The sequence below is a fragment of the Bubalus kerabau genome, chromosome 3 (assembly GCF_029407905.1).
Source record: "Bubalus kerabau isolate K-KA32 ecotype Philippines breed swamp buffalo chromosome 3, PCC_UOA_SB_1v2, whole genome shotgun sequence".
Lineage (NCBI taxonomy): Eukaryota > Metazoa > Chordata > Mammalia > Artiodactyla > Bovidae > Bubalus > Bubalus kerabau.
Genome location: NC_073626.1, coordinates 8,081,868 through 8,104,847, shown reverse-complemented (window position 1 = coordinate 8,104,847; position 22,980 = coordinate 8,081,868). Strand labels below are relative to the sequence as shown.

Here is a 22,980-nt window from a genome sequence, read left to right as displayed (position 1 = left end):
TTCTCAATACCAAATTCTCCCTTATCTTTTGCTCACATTCTTGCCATCAGATCTCATTTCTGTTCACCAATGAGCAACATGCCAAAAGCTATACTATTTTCTTAGTCTATATGCTTAACTACTCTGTCCATTATATGGTGTTGACACCTCGTTTCTTTTAGCACCTGTCTATTCTTTTCCATTTTGAATTATAAAGACATCCACACTTGGGTGTGAGTCAACCTTCAAGCCTGAGCCTGGTGGGCTGCCGTGTATGGGGTCACAGAGAGTCGGACACGACTGAAGCGACTTAGCAGCAGCAGCAACCCTCAAGCCAGTAGCCAGCCCCCCATGGTCACCAGTCCATATAGCTCAAGCCTCAGGGATATCAGGCTGTTCAGTCCTGATACCATGCTAGTCTCCTTTGTCCGACCTCTTGGCTCGAACAGTTCTCCTTGAAATATCTTCTTCCTCGCCCTGTGTGATACCACCTTCTCCTAGTTCCCCTCCTTTTGAAATTCTCTTTCAGTTCCAATGGAGACTTTCTTCATTCATTCAACCCTTTAAATAGTAGGGATCTTGGGATCCGTCCCAAGCCCCTCTCTCTTCTTCACACTCTTCCTGGGCGACCTCATTAACTGCATCTATGCACTGAAGGATCTCTACACCTTCCACCTGGAACTCTTTTCCCAGCTCCAAATCTGGGTGTGCCCTTCCCAAGGCATTTCTACCAAGCACTCAGCACTGAAGGAGAGCTAGTTTTCATAGGTGCTTCAGGAACATAGATACATGAAGCTCTGTTTAAATTCTCATGCTCAAGTCTCATTTTCCATCTGATTTAGTAGACATAGAGGCTAAGCATCTGAAAATTAAATTCTGAGTGGTCTAGATGGACCCTCCTCCACTGAGAAAGTATCAAAGGCTCTCGACCACCATGTGCATTCCTTTGGTCTTTATTTACATTTCCAACTTCAAACTAGGTCAGTGTCTCAAGCTTCCAACACCTGGTAGCCATGCTGGACTCCTCGGGGTTCTAGAAATGAACCACGTTCTTTTTCACTTCCACATCATTTGGCAGACTATTAAAATTTCTCATTTCTGTTTGCTTGAAAAAAAAAAAATCTCTACTTTTTTTTCTTCCTTAAAGATTCAGCCAAAGTATCACCACTCTTGGAATATCTTCCTTATATTCCTTGAGTTACCTGGTAGTGTTAGAGACTTCCTTCTTTTAAAGTTGTATATACTTCTAATACTGGTACTGTGATTATTATCTTATTGATAAATATTTATGAACCTGTATAACCTGTACAGATCAAGAACTTAATCTACAATTCTGAATGTCCAGAGTCCAACCTAATACCCTTATTTATGTATTTATTCTTAATCATTTAAATGATTTCCTCATTTTATAAAGCCAACAACTCTAATAAGATTTATTTCACAAATAACCCAAACTTAATACTTTTATGACTTTTCTGTACAAATCTTGACCAAATTAACTTAATTATCAAGTGTACAGTTATTTTGTGAATCTTTTCTCTAGTAGTAAGATGATTCTTATAGCTACACAGAACGAGATATGGGATTAGCATGGTCAGCGGAGGGTGGCCAGATTTGCATAAAGCAAGGATGAATGGCTCTCTGCTTCTATTTCAAAATGAAACAGAACAATCTCCAATATTCACACCTCTGTTCCCCTTCATTAGCAGGGACAAAGCATAAATGTAGTCTTCTGTCACCTAACAAGAAGAACAAATCCTTAGTATAAGAAAAAGATGAAAGTAAAAAATACAATTATATGTACCATTAGGACTTAAATTTCCACCAATAGAAAAAAAGTGCTCAAGGCAGGTTATCATTTTCAAAATGCTTGGAAGACAGAATCACTGAAGGGACTCTGGGTAATCTTCATCAATATAGCTCCCTAGGTAAACTTATCACTTTCTTTCAAATAACTCTACACTTAGCACAGTTTGTCATTCAAAATTAAAATACAATCTCCAACTGAAATGTTTGCAGGCATCCAGACAGGTGGAAACTAACTTGCACAGACTCTTTCTGAAGATAAACGATATTTCAAGTACCTTGCTTAAGTTGCTTTTCCACTTGCTTGAATAGACCAGTAAGTCTGACTTGAAATGGGTGGTTATTGCTTGACAGTACAGAGATTTTCCGGTCTTCTGCTTGGAGTTCAGGAGAGAAAGAGCCACTTTGGTTGGCAGGCCGAGTGGGTTTGGATCACTGGCACTCACGGTCCAGTCTGTGTAGGCCGAAGTTTTCTGGTCCTTCTGCGGCAGGTGCAGGGCCTTCTGTCTCAGCAGGTAGCACCACGTGAAGCTGGTGGCTGTCTTCAGGCTGGGGAAGGACAGGGACAGCTGTGTGTCGCCAGGCTCACACGCGGACGGAGTCGTGGCCGCAGGCTGACTCTGTTCCTGGACGTTCGCTTTGTCGCCTGGATTTTCAATCCCTGGAGACTTCCTTTCTTGGTGGTTGTCTATGGATTCCAAAGGAGAAATGTGAGTTTTCTCTGCAGGCGCAGCTGGGTTTCGAACTGTCGGCGTTAGCAACGCGGCTGACGGGATGCTTTCAAATTCCTGCACTTCTTTCATGGGTTCTCCAGCCACAGGCTTGCAGTGTCCTGATGACACGTTATCGGCTGGTGACACAACAGTCAAGTGAAGAGCCTCGGTGCCGCCTTCGGGGTGAGGAAAAACATCCTGCTCCACTGTCACAGCCTCAAGGGGCTCCGTGGTGCACGCCTGCCTTACCAGCACGGGCTTCTTCTGTTTGCTACCGTCAGGAGCCCTTGAGCCCACTGCTTCCAGTGGTCTCGTATCTGTTGCACAGACAGCTCCGTTTTCATCCTTGGCTCGCTTCTGGTGCTTTTCCATGGCGATGTCTAAACTATTTGCTGGGGAGAGCATCCTTTTACTGGAAGCTGAAGATTCTTGCTGTGGGGAAAGTCTTCCGACAGACATCTTCGGTGTTGTGGGCGAGGATTCTGACGGAGATGGGTTTTGGCCCATCTCTGACAAGACAGGTTGGCCGACGAGCTCTCCCTCTGGGTTTGGCAAAGCATTCCGGGGATCGTTTTCCGGTTTTGGTATGGAATTTTGTTCTTCGCTGACTGGCCCCGTACTACGATTAGCCTGGCAAATCGGCTGACTGGAAAGATCCTGGGTCACTAGGATTTGTGGCAGAGGTGTGACCGCAGCGAAACAGTGCGTGGGGACCTGAGTCTGCAGGTGTGCGGGCAGCGTCAAGGACGTGGGCACCTTTGGCACCTGACCGCCGAGAGCCCCAACCTTCAGGGGTGGTGGAGGACACGAGTTAGATGTGGCTTCTGCTAATTTGGCTGGTAAGGTCAGTGAGGTTGCACGAGGGGTGGCCCCGGCTGCATCTGAAAGACCTTGCTTTGGCAGAGGTTGCACAGGATTAGAAGCACAAGGCTGGCTCGAGGAGACCGCCAGACACTGGAGCTGGTACTTGGGAGCAAAGCAATCCTCACTTTTAGAAGGTACACAGCCACCGGGGCTTGCATCTGGTTTGACACTCTGCATAGAAGACACCTGCAGGGACATGTGTGTGTCTGGGTGGCTAAGGGGCACAGGGATTTGATTCAACAAGTGTATACCTAGAAGCTGTTGAACAGGAAAAAGGTTTGGAGAGTGGGAACTTGCCATTTCTGCTCGCACATCCTTCATTGGAGTTTGGGCGTGCAAAGTACTTGCAGGAAACTCGGCTGAAACTGTGTGAGTGAGCTGAGGCCCCTGAAATGGCACTGTGTTCACAGAGGGAGGGGCAATGGTCTGGAAAGATAATGGGTTCCCGGGAGCCAGCTGATTCTCCGGAGTGAAGTTTAAAGAAATCTGCCGTATCAGTGGGCCCCTCCGTCTTTCCAAGAGGGGCACGTGCACGGCGACCCCCACGCCGGAAGGGGATGTCGGAGGATACGATTCAGCCGGTGGCGCCTTCTGAGATGGGGCGATGCTTCCACAGTCGAATGATTTGCTTCTGAAATCGGACACCTCCATGGACGTCTGCAGGCAGTGAATCTGTTCCGACGCAGCCCGCCGCATCTCCCGGTGACCCCCCGGAACACTCAGTGTGTTAGAGCCAGCGGGAATCAGGAGGAAGTCCGCTTTGTGCAGAAAGTCGGTTTTGGGGGAGGCCTCGGTCTTAGAAACGTCCTCCACGTCTAAAGAGGCAGAGAAACTCGAAGTGTGCGATAAACTACTGTCCCTGCTGAGACTCCGGGAGAGTGTGGAGTCGAAACTCGACTCGGCGGAAGAATGCTCCATCTCGGCCAAGCGCAGCCTCTTCTTCTTGGGCGGCAGTTTCTCCGTCGGCAGCTTGGACAAGGTTTCACTCCGCTGAGGCCAACTGAACTTCTCCGATTTCTCCGCATCGTGGCCTTGGCCTTCCAGGTCCCGATCTGGCTCTTCAGTGACCAGGATTTCTGGGACTTGGATGCTGTGCTGCCGAACGAGTCTGGAGGGCTGTCCGAGCACATGCCGCTCACCTGAGATCTTTCTGGAACCGTCCTGAAGTTCCCCTCTTGGAGCATCGGACAGCGTGGGCTGAGACGTGTGCCGGGAAGGGCGGCCTTCCTCTTGGGAAATTCCTCTGACGCTCAGAGACCCCGGCTTGCCCGTTCTCAGCTCCTGGAAAGGCACGGGGGACGCGCCTTCGCCAGCATCCAGCTTGTCAAAGGCCCCGGGCCTGCTGAGCGAGTTTGTGTGCTGGATGACCGAGATGCCGGCCCCGTGTCTCTTGGGCTCCACCCTGTCCTGGGCAGCCGAATTCATCGGCTCTTCCAGGACAGACGATGGCTTTGGGTCCCGGGGCTGGTCGGGGCCTCTGGTCCCGAGCTGAATCTGTGTGATCTGCCGCTGAAGGTTTCGAGGCTGCAGCTCGCTGGGTACGGCAAGGTTCTGCTGAGACAGGCTGGGAGCCGGGCCCAGCACGCTCTGAGACTGGGAGCCCTCGGAGCTTTTCAGAGGTGCTCCACTCTCGTTCTGTTGAAGTTCGTCGTCATCTCCGACGCTTTTCATTTTCCGCCTTTTCCGCATCTGGGTCGTCTGTTCCCAGACCCCGGTGGCACCGGCGACCCTGTAGTGCTGTGCCCCGCTGGGCACTGGGCCGTGCTCGGGGTCCCGCACAGCGACCTTGGTTTTTGGTCCATGCAACTCTGAACAGTAAAATTTCTTATGGTTTTCAAAATTTTCCAGTTTCCGATACCTGTTTCTACAGGTCTCACACTCAAACATGGTCCCTCGCCCTTGGTGAGACTTCTTCTTTTCCAAGTGTGAGCCTGGGGCCGGGGGCTTGCTCCTCAGGGCTGCGGTCTCCCCGGCGGGGCTGCCTCCGGGATGGCTCTCTTCCCAGGGCTGTCCGGCCCCGAGAACATGGTTTTCGCTTGCTGAGGAGTCTTCCACCGCTGCTTGTCTCACCAGGGTGCGGGGATGTCCACTCTGGGCCATAGAAGGGTTAGGTCCTGGTACAAAGACATCATCATAGAAAGCGCCGATTTTGTCATCAAAAGACTGACTTCCTCTCAGTGGATGCGGGGCAGGGATGATGCTGGCAGGTACTGCGGAGTACCCAGTGGTGGGCATGGAATTACTCCTGGTGATGGGCAGGCAGTCGAGGGAAGGTACAGATAGAAGAAACACTTGCTTTGATTTCTCTGTGGGGGTGAAAGGGGACTTTGGTATATCAGAGCTTGAACTTGTTCTCCGTCCCATTGGTTTCAAGTCAAACTGGAAAGAGTCCTTAAAGATGTATGACTTGGGGGAATCGATGCTTCCCCGGCGGGAGAGGGAGGTCCTCCGGGGCTTCACGCTGTCCAGCTGCTTGTCATCCACCAGGGCTTCGTTGTCGGAGATGAGCTTCGAGATCCGCTCCTCGAGCGTTTTCGTAGCCAGCGGGGGGCGCATCTGACCTGGGAGGAGGGGTGCTTTTTCACCTGCTGGAACAGCAGAGGCTGCTGGTGTGCTGACCCGAGGGGTTGAGGGCCCGCTGTTCTTTGCAGAGTCCTGCTCTGGGGTGGGTAGCGTCCTGGCAAAGGGGGTGGGTGGACTCACGGTTTGGTCGGCGCTTTCAGATCGGGAAAAGTACCCCGAATCCGTACTTCCCAGGCTGCGAGGACTCAGCAGTTTTCCTTGCTGCTCTTGGCAGTAATCGGTGGCCTGCTGCCTCTGCAGCTGGGCATGCGCTGCGCCCACAGGGGACTCTGGCTTTCCGTCGGGCTGACTTGGGTCGCCTTTCTGATGGGTCTTCTCATCTGCCTCCAGGGAGGACGCCCAGGCCGGGTGGGACAGGACCCGTGTTCCCTGAAGGTCCTTCTGTGTACCAGGGAGCTCAGGCTTGGAATCCGTAACCTTTGGGCTGTCAACTCTTAAAGGGGACACGCTGATGGGGTGGACCACAACCTTTGGTAACTCTGCCACAGCCTGTGATTCTGAAGACCCATCCTGCAGTGCAAAGTCACCGACCACGCGCTCAGGATTGCTTGGAATGGAACCTGATTTTGGTAAAGCTTCCGAGCTGGACAGCATTCTTATCATCTGCGCCGGCTGCAGGTCCACGGAGCCCGGGTCGTTCGGCCTTTCATCGCCAGCGGCGTCCTCTTCACTGTCTCCGCTGTCTTCCACATCCGAATGGAGGCTAAGTGCTTTGGGGGACTCGTGTGACACGAACAAGCCGCCAGCATCTGGCTGCAGGACGAGGCCCAGTTTGATAGTGTGTGCGTGGGACTTTTTGTGCTTGTACAGGTTGCTTTTAGTCTTAAATGAAAACCCGCAGGTCACGCAGGGGTAGGGGCGCTCCCCAGTGTGGGAGCGGATGTGCTTTAGAAGCACGCTGGGCTTTGCACAGGCTCGGTTGCAATACTCACAGATGTATTTTCCTTGCTTTTTTGGCTTCTGATCTTTCAGGAGAAGACTGCACATTTGCTCCACGCTGTGGTTAACCACAGCGGCGACAGGGCTCGAGTTGTAGATGGGCATGGGGGGTGACTGTGTGGAAGGCGTGGGGCTCACCGGCACCGAGGCAGCAGCGTCCACTTGCTGGTTGGAAGGGGTGACCTGAGTGCGGCCAGGGGGTGACGTGGCCACGGCGGTGTAGACGTGTTCAAGCTGGGCGTTCTCCTGGCCCTGCAGGCTCGCGAGGGATGGGGCGAAACCCGAACACGCAGGAAGCTGCTGACTTTGTGGGCCGGGTTTAGGCACAGGGAGTTCGTGTATGTGATACGCGGGAGAGGAGGCCGGGACTGCCGTTGGGTCCCTCCTCTGAGTGGCGGACACGGGCCCGGAGGGGTACGAGGTCCGAGGTGGTGGCGGCTGCTCCGAGGGGGCAGCCGCGTCCGGAGGGCGCGGGTCAGGGGCCTCCCGCGGGCCGCCGTGCAGGTGAGCAGGGGTGCGTGCAGTTTTATTTGGTCTCAGGTTTTCGATCTTCACAGCACAGGGTGAGCCCTTCTGCGACAGGGTGCTCAGCTCTGGCTCCATGGCCTTCAGCAAGACATCGAAGGCGGTGTTTGCAAACGAGGAGGGTGGGGAGCTGTGGCCGGAGGCCGGAGCCTCACGGCGCTCAGCTTTGCCCTTGCTGGGTGGGGACCCGGGGTCACTCTTTCCCTCGGGGATGCCGGCCTTGGTGGGGTCGGGGCCCTCCGACCGCCATCGGCGCGGCTCCGACGGCTGCAGCAGAAGTGGGGGCTTGCGGGGGCAGACGGGGGCTTCGGGCTTGGGGGCCCCGGTGGTCAGCCCTGGGGTCTCTCCGTTGTGTTTGGTCAGCGGCCTCCCCCCGGCCTTTGCCGGGCTGTGGCTCTGCTTCTTGTGGGGCTCAGCTGCACCCGCGAGCAGGGGGAAAGGGGACTCTTCGGTATTTTGTCTGTGTTTGGCCTGAAGAGGATTTCTCAGAGGGGATTTTGGTATTTTTTTCAGGTGATTCTCTGCTACAATCTTTTTCCGTTTCACACCTTTAAGCGATTCGGAAGTTCCTTTGATGCCGGCCTCTAAGAGTTCTGTTCAAAAAAAGGAAAAAAGAGAACCAATTGGTAAAGTGGTACGAACACCAATTATGATTTTTTTTTTTTAAATTAACATTACAATCATGAGGGTGTTATGACAACTGAAGAAGGCAGTTTAAGGAAAGCCCGTTTTGGATAAAACTGCATTCAAGCATTCTGGTGATATGCTGGCCATCAAAAATCTGTTGACCTTACTATATACATTTCTAGAACACTGTGTTCTTCTCTTGACCTCCGTCTCACCAAGGTCCTGGGTGTTTTGTTTCAAAACAAAGTTATCCTCCACCTTCACCCCTGCAGCTGAGGACCCTAGAACAACAGTCTGAGAGAGCTGCCCCACGAAGAAGAAAATCCAACTTTTTCATGCCGGGTATTTGTCTTTTCACATTTAGTATCTTTTAAAGCAAACTTCTCAGCAAGTTTCTAAAATAATAGCATTGTTCCAAAATAGGCAATACTGATATCCTTATGGGCTTCCCATAAGGATAGCTCAGCTGGTAAAAATATGCCTGCAATGTAAGAGACCCCAGTTCGATTCCATATAATGATTTTTAGAGCAAACGTAACTCAGATGATCATGGGATATTCACTAGTAGAGCTGTGATGAATTGCAAATATAGCAATTATATCCATAAACAAAAATATGAAAGTAAAATAATACACTTATTAGTGACTCTTCGACAACAAAATTTTAAACTCAGAATGATGTAATGGCCTTTAGTAAAAAAAAAAAAAAAGTCACCATTTTAATTGCAAAAAATATTCAATGGCTACATTTCTTTGCTGTTAATGATAGCTGAGTAGGTAGCTAGATAGAGCTTATTACAAGAGAGAAGAGATGAAACCACCTCCTTTTCTCCCTGTGTTGAAATAAATCACCATTCAAATGGCATCAACCACCCATAATCGCTGTCAACTATTGTCAACTGTTGTATTTTTGAGCAATAATTGCTTGCCATAATTTAGTTTCTTTCAATTTGTTGGATCCTCGGGCACAGCAACAAAAATTATTCAAGCTTATATTACTTACTTATAGGGAAGCTAAATACTGTTAATTTCTCATTATTTTCAAATAGCTGTTACAATGCACCTATTTGAAATTCATATTAGACCCAAATCTACACCAAAATAACTACTTTGCATTAACTGAAGAATTTACATAAAATAAAAATTTCTAGTCATCTTGTGACATCAGTTCATGTACGCTCATGTTTTAATTTAATGGGGAAAAAAAACATACTAATCCACTAAAGATACATTTAACCACTATAATCAGAGAGGCAAATAAAAGGAGGGAAGGTCTCATGATGAAAATACTTAAGCTAAAGAAAACTAGAAAAAAAAAAAAAGGTATCAGTATTGTTGATAGAAGTGAAGTCACTCAGTTGTGTCCAACTCTTTGCAACCCCGTGGATTGTAGCCTACCAGGTTCCTCCGTCCATGGAATTTTCCAGGCAAGGGTGCTGGAGTGGGTTGCCATTTCCTTCTCCAGGGGATGTTCCCAACCCAGAGATCGAACCAATGTCTCCCACATTGCAGGCAGATGCTTTACCATCTGAACCACCAGGGAAGCAGTATTGTTGATAACCTCTACAAAATGACGTTGAGCAAATCTTTTTGATTCTTCAACCCACTCAGTTATAAAATGGTATTTCCCCACTGGTTTTCCCTCTTCAGGACAAATGCAGTAAAGTCAGTGATGTACTTGATGCCTCTCGTTAACTACACAAGCAAGAGGGTGAAATGAAAAATGATCAGCATCTCGGGTGAGAAGTTTCCCCACTCACTTCCCGAGAAGCTGGAGGTGGGCTGAAACAAGACAGCCACTAGGCTGTTAAAACAGACGCAAAAACAGAGCAGAGCAGCCCCTTGGAGGAGCGGCAGTTACCAACTCAGGCGACTCTCAGAGCAAAAACACAAAGAGATTTGAAAAAAAACCTGCCCACGCCAAGCCCATCCACAACCCAGTGTGACCTGAGCCTTGACTGGGGTGAACATGTTTATTTTATATTTTGCATACTTTCTGGAATAAGATTTTATTTTTAGGTAAAGCTGTTTGTCCAAAAAAAAAAAAGTTAAACGATAGCTTACACTCCAAAGGGAAAAAAAATGCAAAAATTCAACTCACAGGCAAATTACCAAGAAATACCATAGGAAGTTTTAAAGAGGACATTCTATGTATATTTAAAAAAAAAAAAAAAAAGACAATTCAACTTTGTATTTTAAGAAAATGAAGTTGAGATGAAGGGGAAGGAATGACTTAAGATCCCTATTTCTTTATAGAGATTATTCTTCTAAATGTGAAAAAAAGACACATTTTAAACAGATTTTATGAACCACCTTTCAGTTTTAAATGAAGACCCACTCACCTCTCTCTGATGAATGTTTAGAACATTTACACTCTATTTGCATAGTGGTTTTACTCTTTGTTCTTTGAATTTTAATACCTGGTGCTAATACACCATTTCTTTCCTTAAAAAAGCCTGTACAGAGAAGCCTGCTGACAGCGTATCAAGTCATTTCTCCTCCTTGAGGTGACTTGCCTTTTTTCTGCCTTCCTGCCTGCAAGAACGTTTCTTTTCAAAGTCTAATAACAAAACTAGTAGTCAGCTCAGAACTGACCATGTACAACTTTCAATTTTTTTTTTCCTGGAACACAATGAACCTCTAAAGGAGATACATTTAGTTTATTTCAGAAAAGTTTTGTTATTTATTCAAATACATTTTCTGGCCAAGTTTTTTTCTTTGGGGTGCGCTCTTTTACATTACTGACATCAATTATCTTTGTGCAGGACCACCCTTATGATGATTTAAATTGCTTCCATCTTTGTGTTTCTCTCCTTTGCTTTTTCTAGAATTATCTAAAGCTTTTCCCCTTACATCAATAATTTGATTTTTAGGCCATTAAGTTCCTTGCTGTTTCAGTTTTATTAGTTTTGGACTGACATTGTTTTGTTCCCTAAGTTCCATATTTCCCATGTCATCTCATTTTATTGCCTCATATTATGTGTGACAGTGTGTGTGTGTGTGTGTGTGTGTGTGTGTGTGCGCGCGCGCGCACACGCACGCATGCGCTAATCGCTCAGTTGCTCCAACTCTTTGTGACCCCATGGACTGCAGCCTGCCAGGCTCCTCTGTCCATGGGATTTCCCAGGCAAAGATACTGGAGTGGGTTGCTATTTCCTCTCCAGGGGGTCTTCCTGAACCAGGGATCGAACCCCAAGTCTCTTGCATTGCAGGCAGATTCTTTACTGTCTGAGCCACCAGGGAAGCCCACTGTGGCTTTAAATAAATTTATTATCTTACTAAGTTTAAAGAAGCTTAAAAAACGCTTCTGTTTCTGAGGTAATAATTTCTTTAATAATTTCTTTGGTCCTTCTTTTCACACTCTCTCTGCTTTTCTATTACCTGAGATCATGGGGAATCACCGTGGGTAGCGTTCAATGGAGAATATGATCCCAACAGTGTTCTTCTGAGCTGTGTTCATGCTTCTAAGATTTTGTTGGATCTCCTTTACCATTCTCCTTGTTCAAGGAATAAGGTTAAGGAAATAGGAGCTAAAGTATGACAAAGGATATTCTCACGGTTGGATAGAGTCAGGTATGGTGAACTCCACCCTAAAAGTGTATTCAAAACCCTGCCTTGATTGAAGGTGAGTCTCTTTTTCTGATTGACTAAAAATACACTTAAGTGTGAACAACTTCAGATCTCTCCTGGTTCTGGGGACCTGGGGACCACCTGTTTTCTAACAACTGAGGTCACACTGGTGTCAGACAGTCAAGAGATCAGAGGGAGGGGGCACCATTTAGAAGACCTTTCAGCAGTTCAGGAAAGGGTTAAAATGCTACTCTGAACTCAGGCAGTGACAGTGGACCCCTGAGCTGATTCAAAGTAAGAAAGCCTGAGAAAGGTTTGCCCAAGGTTCTGCTGAGGCTCCCTGTCTCTCTGGAAGGACCAAGACTAAGCTTGTTTTGGGGGGGAGGGGCGTGTGGCTGGGGTGGAAATCAACTCAATTCCCATCCCACCAAATCCCAAGCTCAATATCCACATGTAGAATTATAAATAACAGCTGCAGACCCAGGACGAGACATGTTCAGCAGGGAAATGGTAAGGCTAATAATGGCAGAGCCACTTAACATAATATTAGACATCCATTTCAAGTAATTACAAAGATTATACAACAGTATGAAAATGATGATGTATTAAATAGACATGCACATATTCTTTTCTTTCCCTAGAGAGAGTATGGGCTAGAGGCACAGATCTGGGAGTATGCAGTGAGTGCTATTTTTCATAAAAGTACAGAAATGAGAAGCCAGAGAGAATATACGGTAGAGAGGTCTGCCATCAGAAGTTTGGGTAATCCCTGCATTTAAGGGTGGGCTAGAAACGACAGTGTTCTTGCCTGGAGAATCCCAGGGATGGTGGGGCCTGGTGGGCTGCCGTCTATGGGGTCGCACAGAGTCGGACACGACTGAAGTGACTTAGCAGCAGCAGCAGCAGAAACGACAAGAATGACAAAAATGACAGCGAATGCTAAAAAAAAAAGACAAAATACAAAACATGGGACAGTGGAGGGCCCAGGAAGCCACGGTAACTTATATGCAGAGTAAGTACATCATGAGAAACGCTGGGCTGGAAGACGCACAAGCTGGAATCAAGATTGCCAGAAGAAATATCAATAACCTCAGGTATGCAGATGACACCACCCTTATGGCAGAAAGTGAAGAGGAACTAAAAAGCCTCTTGATGAAAGTGAAAGAGGAGAGTGAAAGAGGAGAGTGAAAGAGTTGGCTTAAAGCTCAACATTCAGAAAACTAAGATCATGGCATCTGGTCCCATCACTTCATGGGAAATAGATGGGCAAACAGTGGAAACAGTGTCAGACTTTATTTTTCTGGCCTCCAAAATCACTGCAGATGGTGACTGCAGCCATGAAATTAAAAGACACTTACTCCTTGGAAGGAAAGTTATGACCAACCTAGATAGCATATTCAAAAGCAGAGACATTACTTTGCCTACAAATGTCTGTCTAGTCAAGGCTATGGTTTTTCCAGTGGTCATGTATGGATGTGAGAGTTGGACTGTAAAGAAAGCTGAGTGCCGAAGAATTGATGTTTTTGAACTGTGGTGTTGGAGAAGACTCTTGAGAGTCCCTTGGACTGCAAGGAGATCCAACCAGTCCATTTGAAGGAGATCAGCCCTGGGATTTCTTTGGAAGGAATGATGCTAAAGCTGAAACTCCAATACTTTGGCCACCTCATGCGAAGAGCTGACTCATTGGAAAAGACTCTGATGCTGGGAGGGATTGGGGGCAGGAGGAGAAGGGGACGCCAGAGGATGAGATGGCTGGATGGCATCACCGACTCGATGGACGTGAGTTTGAGTGAACTCCGGGAGTTGGTAATGGACAGGGAGGCCTGGTGTGCTGTGATTCATGGGGTTGCAAAGAGTCTGACACGACTGAGCGACTGAACTGAACTGAACTGAAGGAAAAAGATGTGAGCAACAGTGTTAAGTATCACATTCAGATAAAGAGGATGAGACATGAAGCTGCTAGCTGTGGGGGTCACTGGGATTTCATTCTGTCAATAACCTGAGTGGGCAAGGAAACAGATTCTCTCCTAGAGACTTCAGAAAGAAACAGGGCTCTGCTGACACCTTGACTGAAGCCGGTGAGACCATGTGGGGCTTCTGACCTACGGAACTATAGGATTAAGTATTTATTGAGCTGTAATTTATTAGACAGCAATAGAAAATGAACACAGGTAGCCACTGGGCACATGTGACTATTTAAACTTAAAAATAGTCTGTCGCTCAGAAAAGAAGTTTGTATGTTCTCTGACCACAACAAAATTAAATGAGAAATCAACAGCAGACAGACATCTGGAAAATCCCCAAATATTTGGAAATTGAATAACATATTTCTAAATAGCGTAGGGGTTAAAGAGGAAGTCATAGGGGAATTAGAAAAATCCAAACAAATCTTCAGAGCACTAGGAAAACACGATAAGGAATATTTACCATGCCAATGATAGACAACACTCAAATCAAACACTAGAGAAATCTCTAAAGGTGGGGTCAACAAAAAGATTCTTGTTATAATCACTATGATTTTTAATCATTTCTCCAGATCTAGCCAATACAATAACAGAATTTTTAAAAATGAGATACAAATGATGGTAAGGAAGAAAACAGCATTATTTGCACATAACAGAGGTTTCCTAGAGTACCTAGGAGAAATAGCTGAAACTCTACTACATCTAATAAGAGTTTCAGTAAGTCAGCTGTCTACCCAAAACATACATGTATCTTTCACTCATACCAAAAACAGTTAGAAAATATAATGAAAAAAAATTCTATGTATAACAGCAATAAAAATAGAAAAATGCCTAGAAATAATTTTGCACAAAATATTCAAAACCTACAGAAAATTTAAAAGTTTTCTGATATGAAGGTGTTTACAAAATGACGAAACATACATGTTCCTGGAAATAATCAATACTTTGAAGGTATCAATTCTTTTCAAATTTATAAACTTTATACAATTTCAAACAATGTTTAAAACTTGCTTTTTAAAAAAATATGACATGATCCTTGTGTGGCCGAGATCCAGCTTCAATGAACCAGCTAGAAGCTGCCCGTTGTGAAACTTAGGGTTAGTTAATACCTCACCATACTTATTTATTCCACTATAAGCTGTCTAAATTTGATGAAATTTGGTTTTTCAGCTGTTCTACAAAATTATTTAGGTAAATGTGGCATGTTGATTTTTTAATGTGTTTATCTAATGTAGTGACATTTTCTACAATGTGTTTTATCCATTCCATAAATAATAACCACATTGGGAATAAAAAAAAAATATGACATGAGTCTATTCCTCACTTAGGAGAATAATATTCTAAATTAGATAATAAAATTCTGAAAAAGAATTATGTAAAGACACCTACATGGACAGAGATTAAATAGTATTTTCTCAAAATCAGATTAATGGTTAAACTTGAGAATCCGTAGAAGGACTATAAATGTATTTAGTATATGAAAATGTGGCATATTTCAAAATAATTGGACAGAAGTAATAAATTTGAGAAAATAAGGTCCAAAAGTTTCCACAAACTCATGAAACACATGAGTCTACAGATTCTAGAATGCCATAAGTCACAAGCAGAATAAATACACAGAAGCCACACCTACGCACATCACTGTGAAATTGCAGGAGTCCGAGACAAGGCCCGAAAGGATTGCCTTCAGACGAATAATCATTAGACTCGCAAGCAGACATCTCGACAGTAACAATGGACTCAAGGAAATAAACTGCCAAACTCGAATGTTATGCTTCTGTACTTGGATTAAACGTGTTATTTCAAGAATGAAAAAGAAATAGACATTTTCTAATAAATGAAACTTGAAATAATTTGTCACAACAGACCTGCATTAATGAAAAACGATGATTCTTCATGTAAAATAAAATTATCCCTCACGGGAAGCTAGAGATGTAAGACAAAGTAAGTCCCAAGTTGATTAATACATGTAAAAAGAAAGATGAGTAGCAGCTGTATACAAATAGTAAAGAACATATGTGGACTCAAATACACGATAATAATAGCATGTAAGTCAAAAGCAGGGTAAATGGACACACTCAAAAGAGAGGAAGGTACTAATGCTATGAATGCAGAGCTGCGAACGCTTAGTCAGTATCTAACGCAGCAGCAACCTCTGGGGCACCACCCAGCCTCATTAAAGGCACATCGAGAGAAGAGCAGAGTGGTTCGTGTGGTATCAGTGAAGAATAAGTTTAGCTTCCTAACAAAAAATGGATTCAGAGGCCTTGACAATGTTCCTAATGGGGATACACACTGCAAATCAATCAGAACAGAGCAGCAATTCTGAACAGGACCTCAGCCCTGAAAAGAAAAGCAGGAATGGGATATAAGTGGAATTTGAAGTCAGTTCCTCCAAGTAAGACCAAGAATCATTTACTTAAGGGTTTAAACAATGCAGGACACAACATTAACTTTTATTGTATAACAAATAGGCAATGGAATACATTTTTAGAAAACTGTTCAAGAGAAATAGAAAAATAATTATAGGGTGAAGAAGGGAATCTGAATTCACCATTAACAGGCTATGATACAGAAAAAAGGCAGGAAATAGAAAAAGAATACAGATTTTAACAGAAAAGGAAAATGTAATAGAATAAACAGATACTAAATTTTATATACTACAAAATCTTGGATAAAATTTAAAAATTCATAAAGTTTAAAAAAATTAAAACATGATGGGATTGGAGTACAGAGCTGGCAAATCTTTACCTGTCACTGGAGTTCCATATTTTTAAATTCATCACGTACATGTATATATTCACATACAACTAACATGTAGTTCAACCCCAAAGCAAGAAGTTAGCAAATTAAGAACCTAACAAATACCTGCTTATTTAGCAATAACTTAAAATATAGATCAAAATCTAGCAGGTAGAGATGAAATAAATACTCAAAATATTTATGTCAGTAATCATACAAAGGCAAATAAATACTGTGGAACTTTTTTATATATAGAAGGAAAATTTTTAAGCAGTCAATGTAATTTCAGAGAAATAATTCTGATTGCAAAAATAAAAAGTAAAACCAGAGATATATCAAATTGAAAATTTTTAAAGCAGAATAAGTAACAATTCTGTTTGAAATTTTTAATTAAATAAAAAATCAACCTAATCAATAATAAATGTTCTCAGAAATTAGAAAGGGAAGGATACAACAACAGTAAAAATTATTTAAACTTATGAGAGAAGGTTATACTCTATCTTAAAATATTTGGATACTTGTATAACATACAGAATATAAGAAGTTATAAATACAATCAACCCAAGAAGGCACAAACTTGAACAGGTCTCTAATTAGCAAAGAAAATAACAGTACATCTACTGAAGACACAGACATGCTCTTCTTCCCTCACAAATTCTTGACTTTCATATAGTAATGTTTCATATTAAATATAAGGAAACACTACCAATTAAGTCACAAAACAGATTTAATATTACAGGCCACTCTGGGTGCTCAGAACAGCCAAATAAATATTTGCCCAATGCCTACTATATGCACCAGGAACCGCAGGAGGTGCCAGTATATGATCTTGGGCAAAAGGGAACTGGAGCGCTCATCCCGTGTGGCAGGGGTGAGGCAAAGAGCTTAACAGGCTGAGATCTCATCAGCTGTTAGAAGCTGTCTTCACACTGAAGAGACACAGGTGGCCATGGAAGGGTTCTGTTACCAGTTACCAAGTGGGTCACTCGGTGCTGTGTGGTGGGCTTCCGGAAAGGAGCCCACATAGGGGCCTCTGCATTCTGGTGCAGAGCCGCACTCCCAGCGCCATCTGCCAAAGCACATCCTCACTCACTGGACATCCAACTAGGCGCATACGGTACTATCTACGTTTGCTCTCGTTTAAGTTTTGCGCAGTCCTCTTCCGGCTTTTTCTCACTCACCCACAGAGTCTCATTTTCTTTTTCCAAATCTCTTCTTGAACGAAATAGCTACTACAATATCCCAAGCTTGGTGGTTGGTGCAGAATTCTAAATCATCATCCTTAAAAATTGATATTCTTCGTACATATAGCACAGCCCAACAAAACACATCTGAATAGTGAGACAGGAGTAGAAGAATGCTCTGTTTCAGTGAAATGGTCCTCTATTGCTTGCTTCCAATTTTTAAAAAATTTATTTTCTAGAATTCCTCGTAGCTGTTCACCTATTTCCAATTGACTCTGCCTCCCCCTTGCATTTATTTTCTGCTCCTTCTTCCCCAGAACTGTATCCTTCACTTCCATGTGACACCGGTATTGCCTTCTCTCCTCTGAGTAAGCATGAGAAAAAGAACAAGTCCCCGTGTGCCAACAAACGTCTGAGCCTGCCTCTTTTTTTCCCGTTCTTTTGCCCCACACATAGGTCACAGAAGCAAGGCTGGGGAAAAGCTTAAATAAGTCAACCAACAGCAGCACACATTATCCTTTTAAGTCACCCTACAGCATGACTCATATAAAAAAAGTAATATTGAAGAGGCATATCCATGAGGTCAATTATCCCCAAAGCGAAGATGGTAAATTAAACATAATCTGGGTGCCCCCCCCTTATCATCCTTAAATGAATCCCCAAGTGAACCAACAGAATGAGACCCATTCCTTTGTTTTCCACCATCCTCGGGGATGCTGTCTTCAAAGCAGCTCACATCCACATCACATAATCTGAGCTGTTTTAAATCTCTCTTATCAAAAAACGAAGCAGTGGACAGAAACACACACTTCATAGAACCTTAAACAAATGTGTTTTGAACATTTTAATCTCCCTGAAATCCTGGTGCATCTTCTAATCACTTATAAAAGCACCCTGTCCTCCTTTGTCAATTTTCCCTTCCTAAATGGTACATGAGATCATTGTGTACCTTATAATCCTTAACATTTTGAAGTCAATGGAAAGGCTATAAAAGTGTGAAAGAATGCAAGCCTTTCAATGAATCCTATAAAAGTAACATCTTGTTAGCTATTTTAGCTTCCAATTTAATAAATGATTACTCAATAGAGAGTAATCAGTAACACTGTGAAGAAATATATTGAGAGTTTTGCCTCTCATAATTTGCAGGAAGCAAAGTTTTAGTTTCTTGCATTTCAACACCATGAACAGAATATTTACTTATTTTACTAAAAGATGGTTTGTTTATCACTATGCAAATCATCTCTTATAAAATTGGCATAGTCTAGTTGTGAAGCAATGATCTCTTGGGATTTAGTATTTTTTAATCTCAAGATATTGGCAGGATTGACACATCATACTTTAAATTCATATACATGGCACAAATAATTAAAATAATACTAATTTTCTGGCAATATGAGCCATTAGCATTGTCTATGACACTAAAAGAACACTTCAAAATCAGACATGCAGAGTTTTATTTGCTTTAGTGAGTGAAAGTCACTTAGTCATGTCCAACTCTTTGCGACCCCATGGACTATATATAGTCCATGGTATTCTCCAGGCCAGAGTACTGGAGTGGGTAGCCTTTCCCTTTTCCAGGGGATCTTCCCCACCCAGGAATTGAACCAGGGTCTCCTGCATTGCAGGCAGACTCTTTACCAGCTGAGCTATCAAGAAAGCCCTTATTTGCTTAATGTTGGCAATTTGTTTTGTTTGGTTTTGTTTACTTGTGTTGGTTAGGTCATTTCAAAGACCCTTAGCTTTGTTCTGACATAGATTTTCTTTCAATAAATTCTAAAATAGTTAAAAATAAATAAATAAATAAAAGAACACTTCAGGAGACTTGCATATTTAAATCTGAAATTCCAAGTAAGATAATATTAAAAGAAAAAAGAGATGACTTTCTCTTCTAAAAAATAGAAACGCTGTAGCTGTTTTCCCAAGGGAAATTTGTTAGGCACTGCTGCCAGTCTACATAAAACCTCATGAATTTTGATTCCACCAATTCAGATTTTATGACAGTTTGCACAAGAGCTGGGTTAAAGCTCATAGGTTCCTTTATGGTACAGACTTTTTCTTTTCTTTCCACTTTCTAGGGAGAAGGCAATGGCACCCCACTCCAGTACTCTTGCCTGGAAAATCCCATGGACGGAGGAGCCTGGTGGGCCAGAGTCCATGGGGTCGCTAAGAATCGGACACGACTGAGCGACTTCACTTTCACTTTTCACTTTCATGCATTGGAGAAGCAAATGGCAACCCACTCCAGTGTTCTTGCCTAGAGAATCCCAGGGACGGGGGAGCCTGGTGGGCTGCCGTCTATGGGGTCGTGCAGAGTCGGACAAGACTGAAGCGACTTAGCAGCAGCAGCAGCAGCAGGGTGAAAAAGAATGGGTGATGCATTAATAAAAAAAATTGCTGAAGAAAAAAATGAATTAATAACAACTTTATAAGAAAAATATGATAAACTTTTTTGAGCATTTAATATTAAGAAAGTAGAATTTATAAACATTTCAATTAAAAATAAACATCCACTAATGCTCATTTAATTACATTATTTCCTGGTAATTAATTTATAAACTAGCTAGCATTACTATAATACTGAAATAATTAAACTGCATTCCTTTAAAAAAATTCTCTAGTTCAGACATCTCACTAACATATTACACTAGCCTTCCCATTGGCTGTATCAGTGTGAGCTTTCATTCTGTAAAGTGCTAATACCTTTCCAGGTTTATAACATTGTAAGGAACCCAACCAAGTTTTGTTTTATTGCACAAATTTTCTCCCAGACTGTTTTAAAACATTTTAATCTTATCTTGCAGTAACATTATTCATTTCAATTTAAGAAAAATCAGTCCAACTTTTCCATTATGCCACCTAAAGTTTAGTCTTAGGAAGGACTTCATCACCCCTAATTATGGGAACATGCTCTCATATTTCCTTAAGTATACTTAGCAAAATTCTTAAGGAAGAAAATTATCACTGCTGTAAAGGTATAACCTTATTAACATAAAATACTATTCGAAATCAACCTTCATTTCTTTTTTTTTTTTTCAATATCACATTCAGTATTTAAAAAAGAAAAAAAGAATGGGAGTTATTTTTCAGTCCTTGAAAACTTATTCATGTTATAAGGAGTTTCAAAAAATTGAGGAAAGTAGGTGAGCAAATGCTAGCTTTCGTATTGACCCGATAATCGGAGTTCACAATCTAGGTGTCTGCTCACTAGAGTGTCACGTTCACTTCTGAATTACTCAGTCTAGTTTTACATAGGAACCTAACTTCCCTCAAGCTTCCCCAGATAACCCAGGCAGTACATTATGCCTATGTTAACAGAAACTCTGCTTGTCAAGTGACTCATTGGAGCAAGTCTGAGTACAGCAGGATAAGTTGCTTACTATATTTCTTAAGCCATAAATGACGTATATGCTTAGGACTCTTTATTCTCATATACATGGTAAAACAAAACACTTTCTGGTGACTAGAGTATATAATTTCAGAGTGATAGCTACTAAAAGGAAACTATAGATACTATGGTGGTGATTTTAGGATTTTTCTGTTTGAGACATAATAATATGAAAAATCTCAATGCAAGCTGACCTAAAATCTCCACCCTTTTCTATGCCCATTGTTGGACTCCTACTTTTTTCTGAATCATTACAATATTTTTTTGAAAAAGTGATCTCTTCACTCAAAGGATTAATTTAGAACAGGAGTAACTACTATAGATTCAGCTATTATTAGAACACAGCTCTAGTCCAGTTACAACACAGAATAACAGTAGAATAGCACAGACATGCTTGCCCCTTAGGGAAACAGCTATGACAAATCTAGACAGTGTATTAAAAAGCAGAGAAATTACTTTGCCTACAAAAGTCCGTATGGTCAAAGCTATGGTGTTTCCAGTAGTCACGCCTGGATATGAGAGTTGGAACACAAAGAAGGCTGAGCACCGAAGAATTGATGCTTTTGAACTGTGGTGTTGGAGAAGACTCTTGAGAGTCCCTTGAACTGCAAGGAGATCAAGTCAGTCAATCCTAAAGGAGATCAGCCCTGAATATTCATTGGAAGGACTGATGCTGAAACTGAAGCTCCAATACTTTGGCCACCTGATGTGAAGAGCCAATGCATTAGAAAAGACCTTGATGCTGGGAAAGATAGAAAGCAGGAGTAGAAAGGGACAACAGAGGATGAGACGGTTGGATGGCATCACCAGCTCAATGGACATTAGTTTGAGCAAGCTCTGGAAGATGGTGAAGGACAGGGAAGCCTGGCGTGCTACACTCCAAGGGGGTCACAAAGAGTTGAACAAAACTGAGGGACTGAACAATTATTATAGATTCAACTATCACGAGAACACAGCTTTCTTCCAGTTACAATGCAGAATAACAGCAGAATAACACAAACTTGAAAATTCCTCATCCTATGTTACAGTCCCTGGGATACAGTTATTGAACAGCTTTCAACTTCAGCTTTCCCATCTTTGTAAAATGATTAATTTTTCTGTAAAATGCTGAATTCTTAAATTTCTAATATAAAATCTAGGAGCATTTTTATACACCATTCCCTGAAACTTTTGATTACACTGTATTCAGAAATAGAGAGCAAATTATTTTAGAAATACAAACTGATTTCAAAAAGCAATTAATGTAACAGTGCAATTAAGTCAGAAATCACTAACAAAAAAAATAAATAAAACCCACAACCATCCCTAAGGGAAAAAAATTCAAATTCTATTGAGGGAGTCAAAGAAGAAACCAGCACAAAAATTAATGGAAGTAGCAAAAGTGAAACCACATTTAATATAACCAAAGCAATGTTTATAAGGAAATTAATAACTTCCAGTGATTTTAATAGAAAAGAATAAAGACTTAAAAATAAGCCCAGTTACCAACTTAAGAAAGAGGAGAGTGAAAAAGTTGGCTTAAAGCTCAATATTCAGAAAATGAAGATCATGGCATCTGGTCCCATCACTTCATGGGAAATAGATGGGGAAACAGTGCAAACAGTGTCAGACTTTATTTTTGGGGGCTCCAAAATCACTGCAGATGGTGACTGCAGCCATGAAATTAAAAGACACTTACTCCTTGGAGGGAAAGTTATGACCAACCTAGATAGCATATTCAAAAGCAGAGACATTACTTTGCCAACAAAGGTTCGTATAGTCAAGGCTATGGTTTTTCCAGTAGTCATTATGGATGTGAGAGTTGGACTGTGAAGAAAGCTGAGCACCGAAGAATTGATGCTTTTGAACTGTGGTATTGGAGAAGACTCTTGAGAGTCCCTTGGACTGCAAGGAGATCCAACCAGTCCATTCTGAAGGAGATAAGTCCTGGGATTTCTTTGGAAGGACTGATGCTAGAGCTGAAACTCCAGTACTTTGGCCACCTCATGCGAAGGGTTGACTCATTGGAAAAGACCGTGATGCTGGGAGGGATTGGGGGCAGGAGGAGAAGGGGACGACAGAGGATGAGATGGCTGGATGGCATCTCATGGATGTGAGTTT

At 43.0% G+C, this 22,980-nt stretch overlaps 1 protein-coding gene across 5 annotated transcripts in view; it reads right to left on the bottom strand.

Annotated features, from left to right (window-relative positions):
* HIVEP1 (HIVEP zinc finger 1) overlaps positions 1 to 22,980 on the bottom strand; it is a 137,272-nt gene that overhangs the window by 29,615 nt on the left and 84,677 nt on the right. For all 5 annotated transcript variants that reach the window (XM_055570599.1, XM_055570595.1, XM_055570596.1 and 2 more), the window contains exon 4: positions 2,064 to 8,002. In XM_055570599.1, coding sequence (XP_055426574.1) covers positions 2,064 to 8,002 — 5,939 coding nt within the window. The remainder of the gene's footprint in view (positions 1 to 2,063; positions 8,003 to 22,980) is intronic.